At 41.6% G+C, this 21,341-nt stretch overlaps 2 protein-coding genes across 2 annotated transcripts in view; both read left to right on the top strand.

The window, feature by feature from the left end:
• The first annotated feature begins 1,545 nt into the window (after positions 1–1,545).
• On the top strand, positions 1,546–9,027 carry supv3l1 (SUV3-like helicase). The gene is made up of 15 exons (XM_042066200.1): positions 1,546–1,999; positions 2,217–2,294; positions 2,406–2,513; positions 2,895–3,009; positions 3,196–3,364; positions 3,645–3,756; positions 3,973–4,050; positions 4,265–4,356; positions 4,605–4,785; positions 5,342–5,435; positions 5,671–5,890; positions 6,131–6,211; positions 6,391–6,567; positions 7,322–7,470; positions 8,068–9,027. The coding sequence occupies exons 1-15, from the start codon at positions 1,717–1,719 to the stop codon at positions 8,486–8,488; spliced, it is 2,358 nt and encodes a 785-aa protein (XP_041922134.1). The 5' UTR covers positions 1,546–1,716; the 3' UTR covers positions 8,489–9,027.
• A 2,564-nt stretch (positions 9,028–11,591) lies between these two features.
• The window catches only part of hkdc1 (hexokinase domain containing 1), a 12,274-nt gene continuing 2,524 nt past the window's right edge, over positions 11,592–21,341 (top strand). Inside the window, exons 1-15 of the mRNA XM_042066761.1 lie at positions 11,592–11,868; positions 13,144–13,306; positions 13,615–13,763; positions 13,967–14,086; positions 14,280–14,375; positions 14,689–14,788; positions 14,923–15,106; positions 15,397–15,552; positions 16,296–16,529; positions 16,814–17,118; positions 17,727–17,875; positions 18,339–18,458; positions 20,542–20,637; positions 20,824–20,923; positions 21,253–21,341. The exon at positions 21,253–21,341 is cut by the window's right edge and continues 95 nt beyond it. Coding sequence (XP_041922695.1) covers positions 11,806–11,868; positions 13,144–13,306; positions 13,615–13,763; positions 13,967–14,086; positions 14,280–14,375; positions 14,689–14,788; positions 14,923–15,106; positions 15,397–15,552; positions 16,296–16,529; positions 16,814–17,118; positions 17,727–17,875; positions 18,339–18,458; positions 20,542–20,637; positions 20,824–20,923; positions 21,253–21,341 — 2,124 coding nt within the window. The 5' untranslated portion in view covers positions 11,592–11,805. The remainder of the gene's footprint in view (positions 11,869–13,143; positions 13,307–13,614; positions 13,764–13,966; positions 14,087–14,279; positions 14,376–14,688; positions 14,789–14,922; positions 15,107–15,396; positions 15,553–16,295; positions 16,530–16,813; positions 17,119–17,726; positions 17,876–18,338; positions 18,459–20,541; positions 20,638–20,823; positions 20,924–21,252) is intronic.

Genomic DNA, 21,341 nt, shown 5'->3' with positions numbered 1-21,341 from the left:
AGCCTAAAATAAATCGGACATAGCCTAGCCTACAGTAGGCCTAATAAATTAAAATCACAATTTTAACAAACTTGTTGAATTGAATGTCATATTAGGCCTACTGTACCCTGCACATAAAGGCTACACATTTCCACAGCACCAGAATCCGAACGAATGCCTCCCTCAACCCCTTCCACTATTATTTGCGATGGCCAACTCCTCTGCTACTGTAAAACACTCCTTACAGTAGTGTTTAAAGACACATTTTCTTGTTAGCTGTAAAACAGAGGCCAAGTGAAGGCTATAAGCATACTAGGCCTACATGTTTTCATAATTAAGAAATATTAATGCAAGCTATAAATATAAACCTACTATTCTGAATAATGTGTTTGTGTTTCATTTTCACCTGCTGCCATGTGCGTTTGGCAATGGTGTGCATCTGAAATGTTCACAGGATTAGGCATACACTAAATCAGTCAATGGGGGCTACTTAAACATTCAATTATCCTATTACTGTAATCTATAGGCCCACTTCTAAATTGTGTTGCATCTGTAGGCATTTCTATGAACTCAAAATAGGCCATTTTTTAACTCATTTCAGACATTCCGCAAGCTATTAATTCTCCGTAACACATATTTGAAGAACATGTGGAAATAAAACTTTACAGGCATTTAGGCTACCCGATCTGCAATACGTTGCCAACAGCCTTGCCTTGCTTTGTTCACTGCCGACGTATTTGATTGTTGTCGTAGAGTGGGTTTTAATTCCTCATAACTTGGCATAATAATTGTGCATTCCTCATCCGTAAAATAAGGTGATCGCGTCATCATTGAAAGTGGTGACTTGCGCTGCAACCCACCCCTTTTAAGTGAACGCGCACCAACTCCAATTAGGTTAACCCCGGTTCAACAAATCAACTTCATAATCAGCGTCGTAGTACCGATTGACACCACTTAAGATAACCAGGTTTTGTCAACCCCGGTTTAACAAAGTAACCCTGGGTTACATCTGGGTAGGTTAAGCTCCCTTCGTAGTACAGGCCCCTGGCCATCCACTTGATGGAGCCATAACGTTAGCCCCTTGAGCCATGTGAGCCATAGACAGTAAAAGGTTGAGTCAGAGAATGTCGGCTAGCTAACAGGGTGTCACAAAAGTGTAAACTAAACGTTAAGCTTTTTTATAAACAAATACTTTGGACCACGCACATTGTTTACTCATGCGATTAACATATAGTACTATGAAATTACAGTAATTCACACATTTCAGTAAATGTTGGCCAAACTAGTGTAACTAGTGTAGTTTTGCTAAAGCAGAAGGTAGAACCATTCTCTGGTAGAACCCAATGATGTATTTTTGGTAAGCATCGAAATATATGCCCTGTTTAAAACTCTGACGTTTTTTCACTAAACTCCAGAAACTACATCAACTGGACAAAAGCGTAATATTTTGATCACTTTCAGATGCACTCATGTTTATTTTGTGAGCTATATATGTTTAGAAATCGCAACAAAAACAGTAAAAAAATATCAGGCACTGCTACAAACGCCTACAAGCTCAGGGGTCCTTTAACACACGTTGTTTCAGTGAGTTTCCCTGCTGTAATGTTGACCGTCCGTCCTTTGCGTGGAAATGTTGTGTAGCTAAGGTTAAAAGCAACGATAGTGACTTTTCCCAAACATGTCAAATGGTCGGTGTAGTCTCATATCACTGCTTCTTTTCAATCAAGTGCATTTAAGATGTCGCTTAATCTTTGTATTTTAGCTCTTTCTCGCATACCTGTCAAACACAGAGTGCGTAACGTTACAGCCCCTCTATCAGCAACTGTTCACAGACTCTGGACTACTCACCCTGTATATGTACAAGAAAATGGATTATGTGGAGATTCCCAGAGACGGAGTGTATCATCGAATAGTTCATCCCGCCCCCCAGATACCTCGTTATTTGTGCCTATAACTGTAAAAGGTGAAACGGTTGGGGATGGATCAATAGGTCTTGAGTTGACTCAACCACTGGATAAAGGTAAGGTTAACATTAATCCTTGCTTCTTAGACATTAAACAAGGAGATGCAAGTAACAGTTTAGAGTGTGTCTTACTGAAATTGTGGGTCTTGTTGCCTACATTTTTTCTCTCGGCCATCCTGAGCTGAGATTTCAGAATTTGTAACGTTATACTGTTCGGGTTGCTAATTAAAATGGGTTGTAAACATTCGCACCGCCTCTGGAATTGTATCGACAGGTGAACTTTTGAAGGTCCTAAACAAATTCTACAAAAAGAAAGAGATGCAGAAACTTGCTGCAGACCAGGGTTTGGATGGTAAGTTAAAGTGAGCCATAATCGTCGCTACTGATGATGCCGTTTCGGTTTTGTTTCATCTGTTTTTGGCTCGCCGGCGTCTTTGTGAACTGATGATCCTTCTCTTTGCAGCTCGGCTCTTTCACCAAGCTTTCGTCAGTTTCAGGAAGTACGTCTTGGAAATGACCGCGATTACTGCAGATCTGCACATCATTCTACATGACATCTGCTGTGGAGCAGGTTAGTGCTGTCACAGTGTCCACTGTCAGGTGTCTGTCAAGTTTGGAATGTCAGTTACTTTGCAGTACTCATATCAGTGAACTCAGCAACAGGTGTGTTTTCTTACATGAACAGACAGGCATTCTTATGCCAGGGTATATTAACTGTAATGCTCAGATCAGATTAGAGCTGTTGTGTTTTGGCTGAGGGTTCCAATTCTTCCGCAACCACAAGAAATCCCACTGACTGAATCTTTCACATAATTTCTTAAAATATTGGTATTTTATTTTGCACCTAATACACTTGCTAAATATAATACAAGGTAGATGGTGATTTTGAAAATGAAGATTCCGTATGGACAGACTTTCTTAATGAGCATCATTTTCCACTGATGTTTTCTAGGACATGTAGATGATATATACCCATACTTCATCAGACATGCTAAACAAATATTTCCCATGTTGGACTGCATGGATGACTTGCGCAAGATCAGTGACTTGCGTGTTCCAGCCAACTGGTATGTATCAAGGACACATTTTTAAGTGGGAAGTTCATACTCAAAACAGTTACATGTGAGCTGTCTGTTGCTTTGAGTTTTGGTACCAATGTGTGAATTTGTTCATTGCTTTGGAGTCTGCATATACAATTAGAAATTATTGTTTCTGCAGTATGTCACCTTCTATATTCATCTGTATTCCTACAGGTATCCTGAAGCAAGAACAATTGACAGAAAAGTCATCTTTCATGCTGGCCCAACAAACAGTGGGAAAACCTATCATGCCATCCAGAGATACCTAGCAGCCAAATCTGGTGTCTACTGTGGACCATTAAAACTACTCGCTCATGAAATCTCTGAAAAGACCAATAATGCTGTAAGTTTTAATCATTGAATTGTATTGCTCTTGATGAAGCGCATGCCTCTCTCAGCAACAAAGCATCTGTTTTAAAACAGACACTGATGTGTATGTAAAGACATCGTTTGAAGTGGGGTCATCTATGATCAATTAAAAACATCAACTAGTGCATTTCTACTTAATGTGTGTATATATATATATATATATATAGATAGATAGATAGATAGATAGATAGATAGATAGATAGATAGATAGAGAGAGAGAATTCAGAGTAAGTCAACGTTTTGCTTCCCTGCAGGGTGTGCCTTGTGACCTGGTGACTGGAGAGGAGCGGGCCTTTGTAGACCCAGACGGGAGACAGGCCGGTCATGTGGCCTGTACCATCGAAATGTGCAGCGTCAATACTCCCTGTGAGTTCCCATGCCTTTCAGTATTCAGTTCATAAAATCAATCCTTATGTGGTACATTGGAGATGAACGACTTTAAAGACATTGATTTATTTAGTAAACTTTAAACCGGTAAATTCAACTTGATTACCCAGTGGTTTGTGTTCAGTGGGATCAATGCTGCCTTGCAGCTTCTTTTGTCTGATATACAACAATGTTTTTTGTCTGTCCACTATGTAGATGAGGTGGCCGTGATTGATGAGATTCAGATGATCAAAGATCCGTCTCGAGGATGGGCATGGACCAGAGCCCTTTTGGGTCAGTCTTACCTGCTGTTTCTGTCATTCCCTGAAATATTTAATTGAGGAAGACATTTTGGACCTCTAAACCAAATTAGTGCAGTTGCAGCAATTACTGTTTGAACTGAGCCTACATGACCTTATAATTAACGTTTTATCTTTATGACACCGAAGTCCACCATAGAATCATTGAGTGTGGAATTAGTTTTACTTTTTATTGTTGGTCTGAGCAGGATTGTGTGCTGAAGAGATCCATGTTTGTGGAGAAACTGCAGCCATCAACTTCATCAAAGAGCTGATGTACACCACAGGTGAAGAGGTGGAGGTAAGTCTAGGAAATCTGACCAGTCTCATTTTTAATGACAAAATACAAAGTGTAATTTACTGGCAATAGCAAAAGATTAGTTTTTAGCTTAGAAATGAATTTCCACAAGTAAGCGACATCTCATTTCAGTTCAGTCTCAATTGTATTCATTTATTTAGAAATGTTAACAATTGATATTTTAACACTCTTTACAGAACACTATGCCAAGAAAGCATGTTCTTGACACAACCTCTTTGTCCATTGTCTAGGTTCATAACTACAAAAGACTGACGCCGTTTTCCATTCTGGACCAAGCAGTGGAGTCGCTGGACAACCTGAGGCCTGGAGACTGCATCGTGTGCTTCAGTAAAAATGACATCTACTCCATCAGCAGACAGATTGAGCTCAGGGGCCAGGAGTGTGCTGTTATCTATGGCAGCCTACCTCCCGGTGAGTAACTTGCTGCCACACCAACACACACAGTGAGCCCTAATTTAAATGCTGGGCAAAGTGCAAAGTCTAAAGCCTGCTTAATAACTATGTAAAATCTATTTGCCAATTTAAAACCATGATAAAGATCCTAAGCACAAACAGCGGTGGGGGCAGCCGAAAGCTGTCTCACGCCACATGATTCTGTTAGTTCACTTTGCTCATAGACAGACTTTGCACTTTGCCCAGCTTTTGCATCAGGGCCTGTCTATGTCTCACACACATCCATATACCGGTACACTAGCATCCTTACAAGTGTGCAGTTCAAAAATGAGGCTCCACGGTAGGGTTTATTGTGGTAACAGGCCTCCATTGACAAGTCTGTGAAGCAGCAACAGGAAATAAATAGATAAAGTAATATAATCAAAATGCATTATAAACAGCAGTGTTGTAGCTCTCATAAACCCAAACCTTTTAGATTTTTATTTTTATTTTAGATTTGAACTATAACTCTTTTTCTTTCAGAAATCCCTTAGCAGAAATAGGACACTGTCTATAATACATTTCTGTTCGACAGGCACAAAGTTATCCCAAGCCAAGAAGTTCAATGACCCAGATGACCCCTGCAAAATCCTTGTTGCTACAGATGCTATAGGCATGGGATTAAATCTGTATGTATGCCACTTTCATTTTTTTCCAGCCATTTCCTCACAAAGTACACTTTTGTGATTAGCGCTCTGACTGGTGTGCATACTGTATGTCCGTAACCATGGAGTCAACAATGGGGGCGTGCATGGCGGGTGAAATCACGATCAATGATGATGCTAATTGGGTAGGGATAGATGGTGTCATAACAATGCACGATTCTCATCCTGTCTGTGGATCTCTCCTGTGTGTCCTCCTCAGGAGCATTAAGCGCATCATCTTCAACTCTCTGGTGAAGCCCACCACCAACGAGAAGGGGGAGAAGGAGATGGACACCATCTCCACCTCGCAGGCGCTGCAGATCGCAGGACGCGCCGGACGCTTCAGTTCCGTCTACAACGAGGGCGAGGTCACCACCATGTACCGCGACGACTTGCCCATCCTCAAGGAAATACTGGGCCAGACTGTTGAACCTATAGAGGTGTGTGTGTGTGGGTGGGTGTGCGCGATTGAGTGCGTGATGGGTTGCAATTGGTTGCAATTTTATATGGACTTAGTGTATAACTAGTATATTAACTGTGAATTGTTTAGAACCAATTGTCAGTATTGTAGAGCGCCAGGGCAGGTTTGTAGTGAACTCTTGCAGAGAATTCTTAAAGGTGTCTTATGAAGCTTTTTTTTAAAAAAAAAAATTTTTTCTTCTGCTTTTACGAATATGCAGACGGCAGGTTTGCATCCCACAGCAGAGCAGATTGAGATGTTTGCGTATCACCTCCCGGATGCTACTCTCTCCAATCTGATTGTAGGTCACTCAAGCTGTCTGAAACACTTCCATTGTAAAGCAACACTTAATATTCCCTGCTTCTCACACAGATGAATGCTATTTTCAAGGCAATTCATGACATCTCTCAGTGATTTCTTATCGGAAACACGATCTGTTTATGTACTCAGTGATTAGTCTTTTTTCCAACTTTTTTCTAGGATATATTTGTCAGCCTGTCACAAGTAGATGGACTATATTTTGTCTGCAACATTGATGACTTCAAGTTCCTGGCTGACATGATTCAGCACATTCCGTTAAACTTGCGCTCGCGCTACGTGTTCTGCACTGCCCCCATCAACAGGAAACAGCCATTCGTCTGCACCTCCTTCCTCAAGGTACATACGCCCCCCACCACACCAGAGACGCCAACTAATGACCAAAGATTCTAGAGCGGAGCTAGAATCTTTGCTAATGACTCTCGTCACAGAGGGAGTGTTAAGGGCAGCAATTCATCTCATTGGTTCTCCTGTTTTTATTGTTATTATCTGGAGATCATCATCAGAGGCACCTCTTTGACCATTTTGTTATAAGCATATTGCAGTCTGTGGCCACTTCCAACATCACAACCACCATCACCCCCTCATGTGATGTTCAGTTGAGTTGTATTTCCAGCAAGCCATAACTCTAGCCCACAGTGTCCTTCTGAGGTGTCTGTCTGTGCCATCATACAGAGCCAGTGGTCCTGACTATTATATTTACTTTCTCAGGCTTATCTCTGCTCTGCTGGGAATATTTACTTAAATGTCGATATTGACTGAATCAGATAATGAAAAAATAATAAGCCTATTTGCTAATAAGGGTATTGCGGACCAATGTAACCCCCCCCCCCACACACACACACACACACACACCACCACTCTCACCAGTGACTTTGTACAGACATTACTCATTGCACATATATGTTATAATTTTCTTAAGAAGCCATTACCATGTCTCTTTATGGTTTTATACGACACTTCCTGGCTCTATCTGTATTACCTTTGTCATTTCCTGTTGAGCAACGCATCAGATATGGTTTATGAGGACTTTGGTTCACTGAGGACCCCTATTATGTGTCTGGGTCTCTCTCTATCTCTCGCTGTCTTCCAGTTCGCCAGACAGTTCAGTCGGGACGAGCCACTGACCTTTGGTTGGGTGTGTCGCCATGTCAGCTGGCCTCTGGTCCCGCCCAAAAACATCAAGGACCTGGTGCACTTGGAGGCTGTGCATGACGTCCTGGACCTTTACCTGTGGCTCAGGTGGGCTCTCATGCCAACGCGGGAGCGCTTTTTGATACATACACTGTGTTTTAAATATTTTATTATTTATTAATATTTTTACTATGTTGTGCAGTTTAAAGTGAATAACTGTAGAGGTTGTTTACTACAGAGTGCACTATACAACTCTGGAAAAAGTTAAGACCACTGCACATTTTTCTGATGTCTTCCTACGTTTGCTGAGGTGACATTCGAATGAGTTGACGGTCATATTCAAGATTAAGAGACCACTGCAAATTTGAATATGACCGTCAACTCATTCGAATGTCACTCAGCAACCGTAGGATGGCATCAGAAAAATGTGCAGTGGTCTCAATTTTTTCCAGAGCTGTATATTGAAATCATGACGATTTTGAACACAGCTATAGAGTTGAAGTATGGTTTATTTTATTTTTATTTGACAGACTTTTGTCTAAAGTGATTTGCAAAACATTTTAAATAAGCATTTGACAAAAAAGGTTATGACCATATTATGACTGTTAATCATTGCTGAAATGAGCAGTAGTCATGCTGTCAATTGAACAGGAAGATTTTGTACCCCCATTTGTAAGAGATGTTCCTCTTCATTTCTTTTGGCAGCTATCGCTTCATGGACATGTTCCCTGATGCCAACCAGGTGCGCGAGGTGCAGAAGGAGCTGGACACCATCATCCAGCAGGGCGTCCGCAGTATCACCCGCCTTATCCGGGCCTCTGAGTCCCAGGGCGCACCGGGAGTGACCGCCGCCACCGGACCAAACGCTACCCAGACCTCCCAAAATGATACGGCGGGCCCCAGAGGCCGAGGGACCAAGGCCCTGAACCACAGAAGCCCGTCTGGGCCCGGGAGAGTGGACAGCCCTCTGGGCTCCAGGCTGGTTCAGGATGGACTGCTCACGCCAAAGCTTTTAGAGCAGCTGCAGAGAGAGTGGGCTAAGAGATTGAGCCAAGATGGCGGCTCTGGGAAGGCTTCCACAGGAAATGACAAAATCAAAGGGAAGAATAAGAAGAAAAAGAAGTGACCTCCGTCAAAGCAGACTGTGATGCTCCAACTGAACACTGTGTGCATATGTGTGAATGTGTGTCTGTATGTTTCATGCCTTCCTCAGATGTTTTTTTTCACATCTTAGGGGCTATGGTGAAGGCTGGAAACAACATAAATGAGCATGTGATCATGATAAAGAGAATCACTGAGGTCCCAGTGTTTCATAGATTCTGCACACGGAAAGGATAGTTCCCCTGCTTGGTCCTGTTTAAAGTCATCTCCACACAGTAGAAGGTACTATTTTCTGTTAAGTCTCTTTCTCTTAAGTGGCAACAAGCGCTTATGTGACCCACATCAGCTGTGAGGATGGACATCAAGGGACACGTCCACAAGAAGAGGACACCCGTCTCAAAAGAAATAGACCTTTGGGTAGTTTTTCTTATTGGTGAATGTGATCAAAGGCACGCCGGTGCCACCAAACACCATTCATAGTTTTATACAATTAAATATCCTTTTTGTTAACTGGGCTAACTGATAAATTATGCATTGACGCTGTGTAATAAAATAGTAAACCTATTGATGGCATCCTTTATGGTTTCATTTCAGGTTTATGAGGCCAGCCCAGAGTACACTAGTTTTTTTTAATCGGTGTTTTTTTTTTTATGGCTGGATTCAGATTGCTTTTCTAGTTTTCTATTCAGGTCACTATCACGATGGCATAGGAAGTTGAATTTGTTTGTGTTTATGTTTATATTTAAATGTATTAGCAAAGGCTTTTGGCCAAAACGACGTACATTTTAGATTTTAGCCACGGACCAAACGAAGCTCACCCCTACCTTCAGTATTCCCAGAGAAATTCCACACAGGGTTTTGTTTTTTTGGGGGGGACGGGGTGCCCCCACTTTGTTTGTTTCCAGCGGTCGTAAGGAGATGATTGCTGGGGCCTGTACTACGAAGCGGGGTTTCTGGCTTATCTGGGTAACTTCGAGAGTAACTTGATCACGTGTGGCGTAACTTCCCGATTAACCCGTACTACGAAAGGTGGATAGGTTTTAACCGAGGTATGCTGCCATGGCAATTTACGCTGCATCTCAAACCTGCTCCGACCAGGTTATGTTCTTGGTTAACCCGAGGTTTCCGTTAACCACACCCTTTATAAGTCGGCTACCACCCCTCTACTAACAATTTCTCCCGAGACGTGGCGGCGTACCTAGATGATCCATACGACATTGGAGCGCAAATCGTGAGGGACTCTCTTCGCAGGGCGAGGGGTTTTAGAGACCGCCAGAAAATATATATAGCCTACCCGGACGATATTCTCTATGAAGATATAGATTGTCTGCCGAGGGAATTCGTTATCTTTGTCAGATGATCTAGGAAGACGTCTCATAGCAATGCCTGTACGTGGACATTCACGTATTCAATCGGTGATGCAAGAATACTGTATGTCCGAAAATAAATCGGACATAGGCCTACAGTATGCTGAACATCTGAGCAAGAATAGCCTAAAATAAATCGGACATAGCCTACAGTAGGCCTAATAAATAAAAATCACCATTTTAACAAACTTGTTGAATTGAATGTCATATTACTGTACCCTGCACATAAAGGCTACACATTTCCACAGCACCAGAATTCGACCGAATGCCTCCCTCAACCCCCTCCATAATCGGCCTTCCACTATTATTTGCGATGGCCAACTCCTCTGCTACTGTAAAACACTCTGGTGCCTTTCCTCCTATAGTGTTCGAAGACACCTGTTTCTTGTTAGCTGTAAAACAGAGGCCAAGTGAAGGCTATAAGCTAGGCCTACATGATTTCATAATTAAGAAATATTAATGAAAGCTATAACTATATAAACCTACTATTCTGAATAATGTTTTTGTGTTTAATTTTCACCTGCTGCCATGCGCGTTTGGCAATGGTGTTGCATCTGAAATGTTCACAGGATTAGGCATAGACTAAATCAGTCAATGGGGGCTACTTAAACATTCAATTATCCGTATTACTGTAATCTATATGCCCACTTCTGAATTGTGTTGCATCTGTAGGCCTTTCTATGAACTCAAATTAGGCTATTTAATTATTTCAACTCATTTCAGACATTCCGCAAACTACTAATCCTCCGTAACACATATTTGAAGAACATGTAGGAATAAAACTTTACTTTTAGGCATTTAGGCTACCCGATCTGTAATACGTTGCCAACAGCCTTGCATTGCTCACTGCCGACGTATTTGAGACGTCGTAGAGTGGGTTTTAATTCCTCATAACCCGTCATAATATTTGTGCATTCCTCATCCGTAAAATAAGGTGATCACGTCATCATTGAAAGTGGTGACTTGCGCTGCAACCCGCCCCTTCTATGTGAACGCGCACAGGTTAACCCCTAACCCCGGCTCAACAAATCAACTTCATAATCAGCGTCGTAGTACCGATTAACACCACTTAAGATAACCACGTTTTGTCAACCCTGGTTTAACAAAGTAACCCTGGGTTACATCTGGGTAGGTTAAGCTCCCTTCGTAGTACAGGCCCCAGAATGTGAAAAAAAAAATGTTATTGACTTGAAATTGCATACAATCGCTAAATGACTGTGTTCTATTAAATGAACACCAGTTACCCAGAATGCCATAGTTTAAGGACCCATGGAGGCCAGAGCTGTTCAAATCACTACTTCACTACTGCCAGACATGGGTAGTCCATGTGCTTCTGTCCCGTATAAAGCTTCTCTCATGATCTTCACTTAAATGTTCAGATTATGAAGCATGACTTGACTTTGAATATAAGTTATAATATATAAGTTTGAATATAAGGAGATTTCTTCCCCCTTTTTCCTGATATGGCTTATGCTGCAGTCACAGAACACAATAGATATGTTCTGTGTTTATAAAATGTTCACCTCCGTTTATTTTTGCACCATTGTTCTTCTCAGCAGGGTTCAGTTTTCATCTTGCCACCACACTGATCGTTCGTTTGCTTACGAAAGACCTCTGACTGGCCTTAAGCCAATGGCTCATTGCTAGGAGAGGTCCAAGGGTGGGTGTCTGAGGAAAGGTGGGGTGGGGGGCTGGGCCATTAATTATTGAGCTGAAGGAGAGAGGGAGGGAGGGCAGGACCTTAAATCCTCAGTACCGAGAAAAACAGTCCAGAGAGGGAAATTCTCCCTTTAAGATCACAGCAGCTTAACTGAAACACTGAGAACTGGAGAGCTAAAAGTTTCAAGTGCACAAGGAGGGACATAATCTCAAAGAACACATGCAACTGTTTTGAATTGAAGAAAAGGCTTTTTTATTCTCTTGAAAGTACTTTTAAACAGAACTGAACTGAACGGACCTGATCTAAGGAGTCAAGATGTTGGCTGTGCACTTAGTCTCGTTTTACTTCTCTAAGCTTCAGGAAGACCAAATCCAAAAGGTGAAGTTATTTGAACTCTTTTTTTTTTGTGTCTGTGAAACCATCAGTTGTTTGTCTCAGTTGAACTCTGGTGGTTTGGTGAATGTGGATATTCTGTCATGTCAAGTGTCTAGCTTCATTCCCAGTTGTTTCTTACACACCTATGCACTGAATGTAATTTGCCATGTTAATAAGAAGCAATGAAGTAAATGACATAGTACTTAATCATAAACTAAAATACTATTTTTATAGAGATCTTTTATCCATGACAGTAGATATCATACATGGCAGATTTGCCCAATATTTCAGCACATTTATCTGGGACATCCCTCCAACACTTAAAAATATCCTTGTGCTTTTCTTGTGGAATCTCAAGTTAGTCTCCCGCATGAACAAAAACATTCTTCACTGTCGGTCTGCGTTTGTGTAATCCCTCTGATGGTGGTTGGTGATGAATGGCCATCCATTTCATACTGTTGCCTGACAAATCATTAACCGCTGGGACAGTGGGGAACGCCAGAAAGGGGACCTTGCCCTCTGTGCCTACAATCACATAGAGACAGACTCATGCACTTTCCGTTCAGTTGGATGAAGGGATGAGCTGAGTGTAAATGGCTTGAGTTTTACTGTGGTGTCCTTGTCAGTAAAGTTGTGTTTGTATAATATCCAGTGAGAGTTGTTGTCTACATTGTGTTGGCTTTGACCATTACTTGCATTACTCTCTCTCTCTCTCTCTCTCTCTCTCTCTCTCTCTCTCTCTCACACACACAAACACTATTTTGCTTTCTTTGATGTTTGGTCACAGGAAGTTGAGTACAAGGCCAAAGGCACCAAATCTCAAACAAGCCAACTGAATCACCTGCTCAGACAAAGGCAACTTCAAATCAAACAAACACAATGGCTGTTGCTGTTTTATTTTAATTCAAAAGATTTAAACAGAATTTTTGCAGTTATTGCACATTAACCAAAGTTGTTTCCAGAATTCCTTTTCCAAACGTCAACCCTGCTACTGTGGTGACAAAGAATAACAGCTTCCTTTAACAGACGTCAACAACACTGAGTATTACTTCAAAAGTGCTTCAAAAATGTGCTCACATAAACTCTTTTGAAAATCCCTTAGCTGTAAACTATACTGTATCTTATCTGCATTATATGTGCTGAGAATGTTACCTGTTGATATATCATGAGGTATGTCATGCACAACCTCAAAAGCTCTACAGATGTTTCCGTGTCCGTGTATGATTCACATTATCTGAGTAGTCTCGTCTGGTGACAGAATGGTCATTTCTCCTGCAGGTCGACAGGTTTCTGTACGCCATGCGCCTTTCGGACGAGCAGTTGAAGGACATATCCACGCGCTTCCGTGCCGAGATGAAGAAAGGCCTGTCCAGGGAGAGCAATGCCACTGCTGCTGTGAAGATGCTGCCGACCCATGTCCACTCCACCCCAGATGGCTCAGGTGAGATGTCACATAATCGTTGGGAGAGACTTAGTGACAGCACCTGCTCCATTCTTCAGCCTGGTTAATAGATTGTTTTCCTCAATAGTAGAACACAGATTAAAATGTCTTAATGAATATATTACCGTAGCTTTTTTTTACAGATATGAGTATTTTGAATCAGCTATTGTGAGACATTATACAGATATATTTGCACACCATTGATTGCACACGCCATGGATGAATGGATACTGCCCAGTGCCCTGTGCCAGGTGTCTTCTACATGTATGGTGATGTGTGGGCTGGTCTGGCTAATGTGTTTCCTTTAGAAAAGGGTGAGTTTTTGGCGCTGGACCTAGGGGGCTCCAAGTTTAAGGTACTTCAGGTGAAGGTGTCTGAGAACGGCAAGAGGAAGGTTCAGATGGATAGCAAGACCTACCCTATCCCAGGGGAGCTCTTCAGTGGTAGAGGCACAGAGGTGAGAGCCCCCCCCCCCCCCCCCAGGCTGTTTATCGCACTTCAATTTATTTATTTCCTTCTATAGATGTAAAGAAGTGTTATAGATGTAAAGAAGTGTTGGCACAATCAAGAAGTAGGATGTGACAGCCACATCACTTAGAAAGGTCTTACCATATGAATGCACAGGATTATGGGTATTTCATGACATATTCCACATTTCAGCTGTTCGACCATGTGGCTGAGTCTCTGAAGGACTTCATGCAGAAAAATGGCATCAATCAAAAGAAGAAACCACTTGGCTTTACGTTCTCATTTCCATGTGTTCAATCAAAGCTAGACGAGGTACAGTATAGTTCAAATCTACACTTACTAAATATTTGTTTACCATAGATGACAAGTCTGTCTATTGGCGAAACCTTCCTTGACTGATCTTACTTAGCGATTATGTTGTTGCCATGATGCCTTGATAGCATACCATATTACATGATCCTTGTAGCGAATGTCCTATGCTGGACTCTGTTGTGGTTATTTCCAGGGTGTTTTGCTGTCATGGTCAAAACACTTCAAAGTGAGAGGAGTGCAGGGCTCAAATGTGGTGCAGTCTTTAAGGGAGGCCATCAACCGAGTCCGGGTAAAGAAACCATTTTGTCTTCAACTTTGTTACTGATTCCTGCTCAGTGTCAATACACTATGTAAAAAGTCAGCCATCTATATATTTCCTTATTATATGCATAGTAAAGACTTTTTTTTAGTCTGCTCTCTGAAGAATTGGCACCAAAACGTAGCTAAATGACTGTGCACAAATAGAATGTTTGAAATAGACATAGAGAGTTCTATTTATAACTTGAAGTTCTATTTATAACTTGGTGTTCTATTTATAACTTGGTGTTCTACTTATAACTTGTTTCGACACACATATTGATTTGACCTTTTGGCATGTGCAGGGTATCGATGTTGATGTGCTGGCCCTGGTCAATGACACAGTGGGCACCATGATGACTTGTGGATATGACGACCAGCGCTGTGAAGTTGGTGTCATAGTTGGTGAGTTTGCATTATTTTATCCATGTGTCATGATAAAGCGCTATATAAATGCAAGTTAATGTTGTCATTGTTGTTGTTGTTGTTGTTGTTGTTGTGGGTCTTATTGTCTCTCTTAATGTTCTCTTACCGCCCAGGCACTGGGACCAATGCATGCTACATGGAGGAGCTGAGACACATCGACCTGGTGGAGGGAGACGAGGGTCGGATGTGCATCAACACAGAGTGGGGTGCGTTCGGCGACGATGGTGCACTGGAGGACTTTATCACCGACTTTGACCGCGAGATTGACGCAGCATCTTCAAACGCTGGAAAGCAGCTGTAAGTGTGCCTTGGACTGTGGACTGAACACTGTACGTCTGTACGCATTCATTAAAGGCCCACAAAACCACAAGTCTAAGAGGCCAAGAATTTGCTGTGAAATGTGCTTCACCTCTTCAAATCTGGGTGCCGAAAGGAGATCTAAACACATGCACAGTACCACGTTTAAGTTTTGATTTTCTTTTGTTTTCTCCTTTACTGGATTGCTCTACCTCTTTCTGTGACTATTACCACCAACATTAATAGTATGTGGCAGTGAAGTATATCTATGTCTATGTGCGTGTGTCCAGGTTTGAGAAGATGGTGAGTGGCATGTACATGGGAGAGCTGGTGCGCCTGATCCTGCTAAAGATGGCTAAGAAGGGCCTGCTGTTTGGGGGAGTCATCTCTGATGCTCTACGCACCAAAGGCAAATTCCAGACAAAACACGTCTGCCAGATTGAACAGTAAGAGGATTTTTTAGCCATTTAACCATCCTGGGTCACCTCTCATCAGTGAGTGAATATTCAAATGGTAATGGTCAGTGGTCACAGGAGTGGGGGTGTTTTTATGTATGTGAGAGTTGGATGCCTAAAATTTCCCTTGGGATGAATAAAGTACACATCTATCTATCTATCTATCTATCTATCTATCTATCTATCTAGTTTCACAGCAGGGTAAGCGCTTTGTTTCGTAAGGCTGAAAGCCTTTGGCAAAAAAGGCATTGGTGGAAATGTTGCCTTTATTTCAAGGCCATTTACATTAGAATTTTGATAATTCAACTCTATTTTCAATATCATACTGTAATTGTAGCATATTACAGAATGTCCTAGCGTAGGCCAGCTTTATGCTAACAGTAAAGTATTGTCAAAATGATGTGTTGAAGTTGTGTAGATTAAATATAAAACGTCAATTTGAGGAAATGACTGAATGACTGTGCTGCTATATGTCTAGTCATAGTAATAGTCTATACATAGTAATAGTCATACTACAATCACAATCACATATTTTGAGGTACACAGACATATACAGTATGTGGTGTCAAGCACCTTCCCTGTAAAACCAGCCAAATAATGTCTAAATTCTATGCAATTTAATTAATTTCACTCAGTTACAGAATTCAAGTCTATGTTTGTTATGTATATTAGTGACTCCTCTGTTTAACGTGACATAAGGTGTGTTGTGAAAGTGATGTGGCTGCATTTTACAGGTACAAAGATGGGCTGAAGAACACCAAGGAGATCCTGACAGAACTGGGGCTCCAGCCCTCCACGGACGACTGCATCGCCGTCCAGCACGTGTGCACCATCGTGTCCTTCAGGTCGGCCAACCTGTGCGCCGCAGCGCTAGCCACCATCCTCACCCGCATCCGAGAGAACCGCAAGCTCAAGACTCTGAAGACCACAGTGGGGATGGACGGAACTGTCTACAGGATGCACCCACAGTACGTTCACACAGACAGTGCATGATGTGTGGAGAAATCAATAAATCAATGCTGCAGTCTATTTATTTATTGCAATTTATTGATCTATTGTGTGAGTAGGTAACCTGATTTCTCATACTCCAGTTGTCATGATATTGTGTGTTTTCGTAGACTTGTAGTTGAATTTGTGTTGTATGTTAAGAGGTCATTCCATGTGTTAAAATGAAAACTTAATTAAGTTTCAATAGATGTTAATGATGTTACAGTGTTGTACAGTAACACAAGTTTCTCTCCTGCCTCCTAAGGTTTCCTAAACGGCTTCATAAGGTGGTCCGGCGCCTCGTGCCTGACTGCCACGTGCGCTTTGTGCTGTCTGAGAGTGGCAGCAGCAAGGGCGCCGCCATGGTCACGGCTGTGGCCCAGCGCCTGCTGTCGCAGCGGCAGCATGTCGCCGACACGCTGGACCTCTTCAGGCTGGACCAGGAGCAGCTGCGTCAGGTGAGGGACCGCATGAGGGTGGAGCTGGAGCGGGGGCTGAAGAAGGACTCGCACGCCACGGCCTCCGTCAAAATGCTGCCCTCCTACGTCTGCCGCACGCCCGACGGCTCAGGTGACAAATTCACTTATTCGTCTATTCATTTTGACTGACGCTTTTAATACTAAGTGACTTACACATGTCAATTATTACAAGGGTCAGTCTCCTCAGAGCAACTCAGGGTTAAGTACCATGCCCAAGTGCACAGCTGTGGCAGCCGGTAGGCTACTTGAATTCACAATGTGTGCCAGCCCAGTTCCTTAGTCCCCGCTACCACTACCACGCTACCCTGCCACCACCCAAAAAGCTGGACTCTGATTCCAATTTCTCAACCTAAGATTGAAGTACTTGTAGCTGTCATAGTTTTGATTCAGGATCAAGTGAAGATGGTTTTGATAAGTACTGTGTCTATCTCATGTCTGTGTTAGTGGGTGCCTTAACAGTTTGAGAGAGTACTATAACACACACTCTATAGCACTTAAACAAATTAAGTAGGCTACAGTTTCTCTGTACTGGTATGGGAGATCATCTGACCATTTGACCTGATTTGACTGTTGTTCAGAGAGGGAGAACAATTTCTGAAGCAATGTGTTCAGCAGGACATTTTCTTTGGCACGCGCATTTATCTCACAAGGTTCGCAACAGGAACTTTGTAGCTTAAAATCAAACACCTTGTGTTGCAGAGACGGGAAAGTACCTGGCCCTGGACCTGGGGGGAACTAACTTCCGGGTCCTGGTGGTGAAGATCAGGACTGGCATACGCAAGTCTGTCCGCATGTACAACAAGATCTACGCCATTCCTCATGAGATCATGCAGGGCACAGGAGAGGAGGTGAGACCTGGAGAGGAATGTCCAAGTGGTGAACTGAGAGTACCTCATCTATTGCTAGAATCAGTTGAAGATGTCATTGCACTACCTCTTCTCATGTATTCTACCCTTAAACAAAACCCTTAAACAAAACACACATTTAGTTCAGGGACACATTTGTGATTTCAGGGGAGAGGTGTTAAATTTATTGTGCTATTGGTAGGGAATTTCCTACGGTGACCAAGCCTATTTGCCATCAAAAACAAAATCACCAACAAAGCAACATTTGTGGGCCAAAATACTGTATATCACCAACAGAACAGCCTGAGGGCATTGAGGGCATTTCACTGGGCTTTTCAAGCAAAATGTGAATTACACCAATCCTAACTGCTGACAGATGCATACATATCTGTATTGAAGACATAACCCCTAGGCTATTTGAGGAGTTTAGCTAACTATCAAGCTCTCTTGGGTTTCTGTCCTGCAGCTGTTTGATCACATCGTTCAGTGCATCTCTGACTTCCTGGACTACATGGGCATGAAGAACACGCGTCTCCCCCTGGGCTTCACCTTCTCATTCCCCTGTCAACAGGCTGGCATCGACAAGGTACACGTCTGCCAAATACCATAAACATAAACAAACAAACATAAATGTCTCCACACTTTATCTTTATTAATTCAGCTAATTTGTCTATTGGGATTATTACATTTGCATTGATTAATTTAGTAGACGCCTTTATCCAAAGCGATTTACAAAATGAAGAATACAATTCCAGCTACTTTGCCAAGTTGATCTGCAGAGATGGGAAGTAACGAAGTACAAATACATCGTTACTGTACTTAAGTAGATTTTTCAGATATTTTTACTTTACTTCACTATTTATTTTTGAGGCGACTTTTTACTTTTACTCCTTACATTTTAACACAAATATCGGTACTTTCTACTCCTTACATTTTACAAAACTGGCTTGTTACTTTAGTTTCAAATAATTTCAGCCTACCATTATTATTTTTCACTACATCAATAGCGGGTCGGAATATAGGCCACTTGACGCACCACTATAAGATGACTTGATTTGGGCGGCATTCATTCGCGGCAAATCATTGCAGCTTAATGGCAGTAACGTTAACGTTAGGACGTAGTAGTATGTCTCAATTCAATTAAATTTAGTCAATAGCCTAATGCCCTCCTCCTCTCCTCGCCTTTGGTGCTTCCCTAACTTCTAGCTGCAGTGTAGCCTATATCCTTAGCAATAAGTAGGCTAGATGCAGCCTTGGGTCTTGAACAGATGTACAGTAGGCTAGTGGAGGCCGCTAAACGCAAGCAGACTAAACGCAGTTTACCCACCACTGAAATTTCAGAAATAGTTTCTCCACCTCTTATTAGAGTTTATCCACCTCTCAAAAGAGTTTATTCACCAATTACAACTGTTAGCATTTAAAAATCACACTGTATTATCCACAATAACAATATGTACACTCATCAACACTATATGAACCACTTAATGCCACTTGTATTGTTATAAACATTTGACAATAACCGCACATCATCAAACATGTTCTGAATGCCTTTTCTAAAAATCTGATACCTTACTGTGATCACAGAATTCATAGTTTACCCACCTCTTATTTTACCACTACATTCCTGGTCTTGAAATATTCACAGAAATCCATAGGAATTAAAAATTCATGTTGTTTTATCCAATATTAGTTGTGCAGATGTATAGTCCATCTTATACACACACATGAAGCCAACAAAGAAAATGCAAAAATAGAGCCTTTTGTGTAATTTTTCCATTTTGTGTAGTCATTCTATATCAGAACCTGACACACAATCCAAATAGTCTACAAGAAACCTCAGAAATGCAGACTTTTATTGTCAGTATGCATTTTGGGCAACCAAAAGTCCTATGAGGAGTTTCCATAAGGCATTACAAAACGCAGCATATGAGCATATCTTGGCAAATAATGGTCTAAAATACAGATTTTTCATTTTATATTGATCTACTTTTGCACACAGCTTCGCAAGACCTGGTGTTAGGGCTCAATTGTGTTTCTAAAATCATATCAAGTGACCTAGAGGGCTGAAATGTAGTCAGTTCAGAGATGCTTGTTATCTCGCAGAAAGAAAAAAACAATATTCTAGGCTCTGTAACTCTGTGCCAGTGCTTCCTAAGAAACTACAGGATCTTAGCTTTCTAAAGATGTCCAGCATTTGATGGTAGGCCAAAAGAACACACTGCCCTCTGAAGTAGGGAGTGCAATGTTGGAGGAGAAAGCCAATAAATGGCCAAACAGGTTATGGGAAGATTTAAAAAGAGAGACAGGCACTCTTGCACTCTGGTAACATTTGTGTGGTCCAGGTGCTGTTGCATAAAAAATGGTTGTCATTCACAAGACTACTTTTATACTTTAAGTAAATTTCCAAGCCTGTACTTTGTTACTTTTACTTGAGTAAAGAAGTTAAACCAGTACTTGTACCAGAGTATTTTTTAACACAAGTATTTGTACTTCTACTTGAGTATGGAAAGTGAGTACTTTTGCCATCTCTGTTGATCTGTATGTGTGCATTAAAAAGACAGGTGAAGGTTTTTGATTGCTCAACGAAACGGTCTCTGTCAAGAACAGAGGATCTCAAATGAACGGGTTTGTTTTCTCTAATTTTTTCTCAATTGTGTTAACTCTCCCAGGGGACGTTAGTCAGCTGGACGAAAGGCTTCAAAGCCACAGACTGCGAAGGAAATGATGTAGTCGACATGTTGAGAGAAGCCATCAAAAGAAGAAATGTGAGTCTGTAGCATCAAATATGATATGATAACAACCAAGCATCTTTTTCCTGTGGACAGTTTATTTTAGTGCATAGTGATTTTGGAGAGATTATCTCTGTCAATATTGGATTAATATGATGGAAAAATAATGTGATGGTTTTACATTGTTATTTTTATAGTCACCACATTTCATAATGTCTCTAGGAATTTGATCTTGACATTGTCGCTGTTGTGAATGACACTGTTGGCACAATGATGACCTGTGCGTACGAGGATCCCAAATGTGAGATTGGACTCATCGCTGGTAGGTCATTCAACAGTTGAAACTCAGATGCCACAATTACAGTGTTCTGATCAAATAAATTTTCTTGCTTAGACTGTTTTATAGCTTTTAGTTAGACACAGTTTTATATATGTTAGTTAGACACTGTTGCAAACTAGTTATGTAATGTATGCTCTTGATTTCATCTTACGAAAGAACTTGTAAATGATTCCACTGTGCTATTTAAGCATACTGTAATTATTTTCTAGTACTTAATTCACACTTAAAGAGAGACCCAATTATGAGGTCTCTCTTGAGACATTGAGGCCTTGTCTTGTCAGTCAGTCTTCCTATCCTCTGCACTGTTTCAGGCACGGGCAGCAACGTGTGCTACATGGAGGAGATGAGGAACATTGAGACGGTGGAGGGCGACGAGGGACAGATGTGTGTCAACACAGAG

Source organism: Alosa sapidissima, chromosome 16, assembly GCF_018492685.1.
Source record: "Alosa sapidissima isolate fAloSap1 chromosome 16, fAloSap1.pri, whole genome shotgun sequence".
NCBI classification, from domain to species: domain Eukaryota; kingdom Metazoa; phylum Chordata; class Actinopteri; order Clupeiformes; family Clupeidae; genus Alosa; species Alosa sapidissima.
The sequence above is the reverse complement of the archived record's forward strand: the minus strand, read 5'-3'. Positions and strand labels throughout refer to the sequence as shown.

What these genes read in the sequence shown, in the direction of transcription:
- supv3l1 (XM_042066200.1), top strand. Translation starts at nt 1,717, where the DNA reads ATGTCGCTTAATCTTTGTATTTTAGCTCTTTCTCGCATACCTGTCAAA. An exon ending in GACTCAACCACTGGATAAAG is followed by an intron (nt 2,000 to 2,216) that starts GTAAGGTTAACA and finishes TTGTATCGACAG; the next exon opens with GTGAACTTTTGAAGGTCCTA. An exon ending in ATGGACCAGAGCCCTTTTGG is followed by an intron (nt 4,051 to 4,264) that starts GTCAGTCTTACC and finishes TGGTCTGAGCAG; the next exon opens with GATTGTGTGCTGAAGAGATC.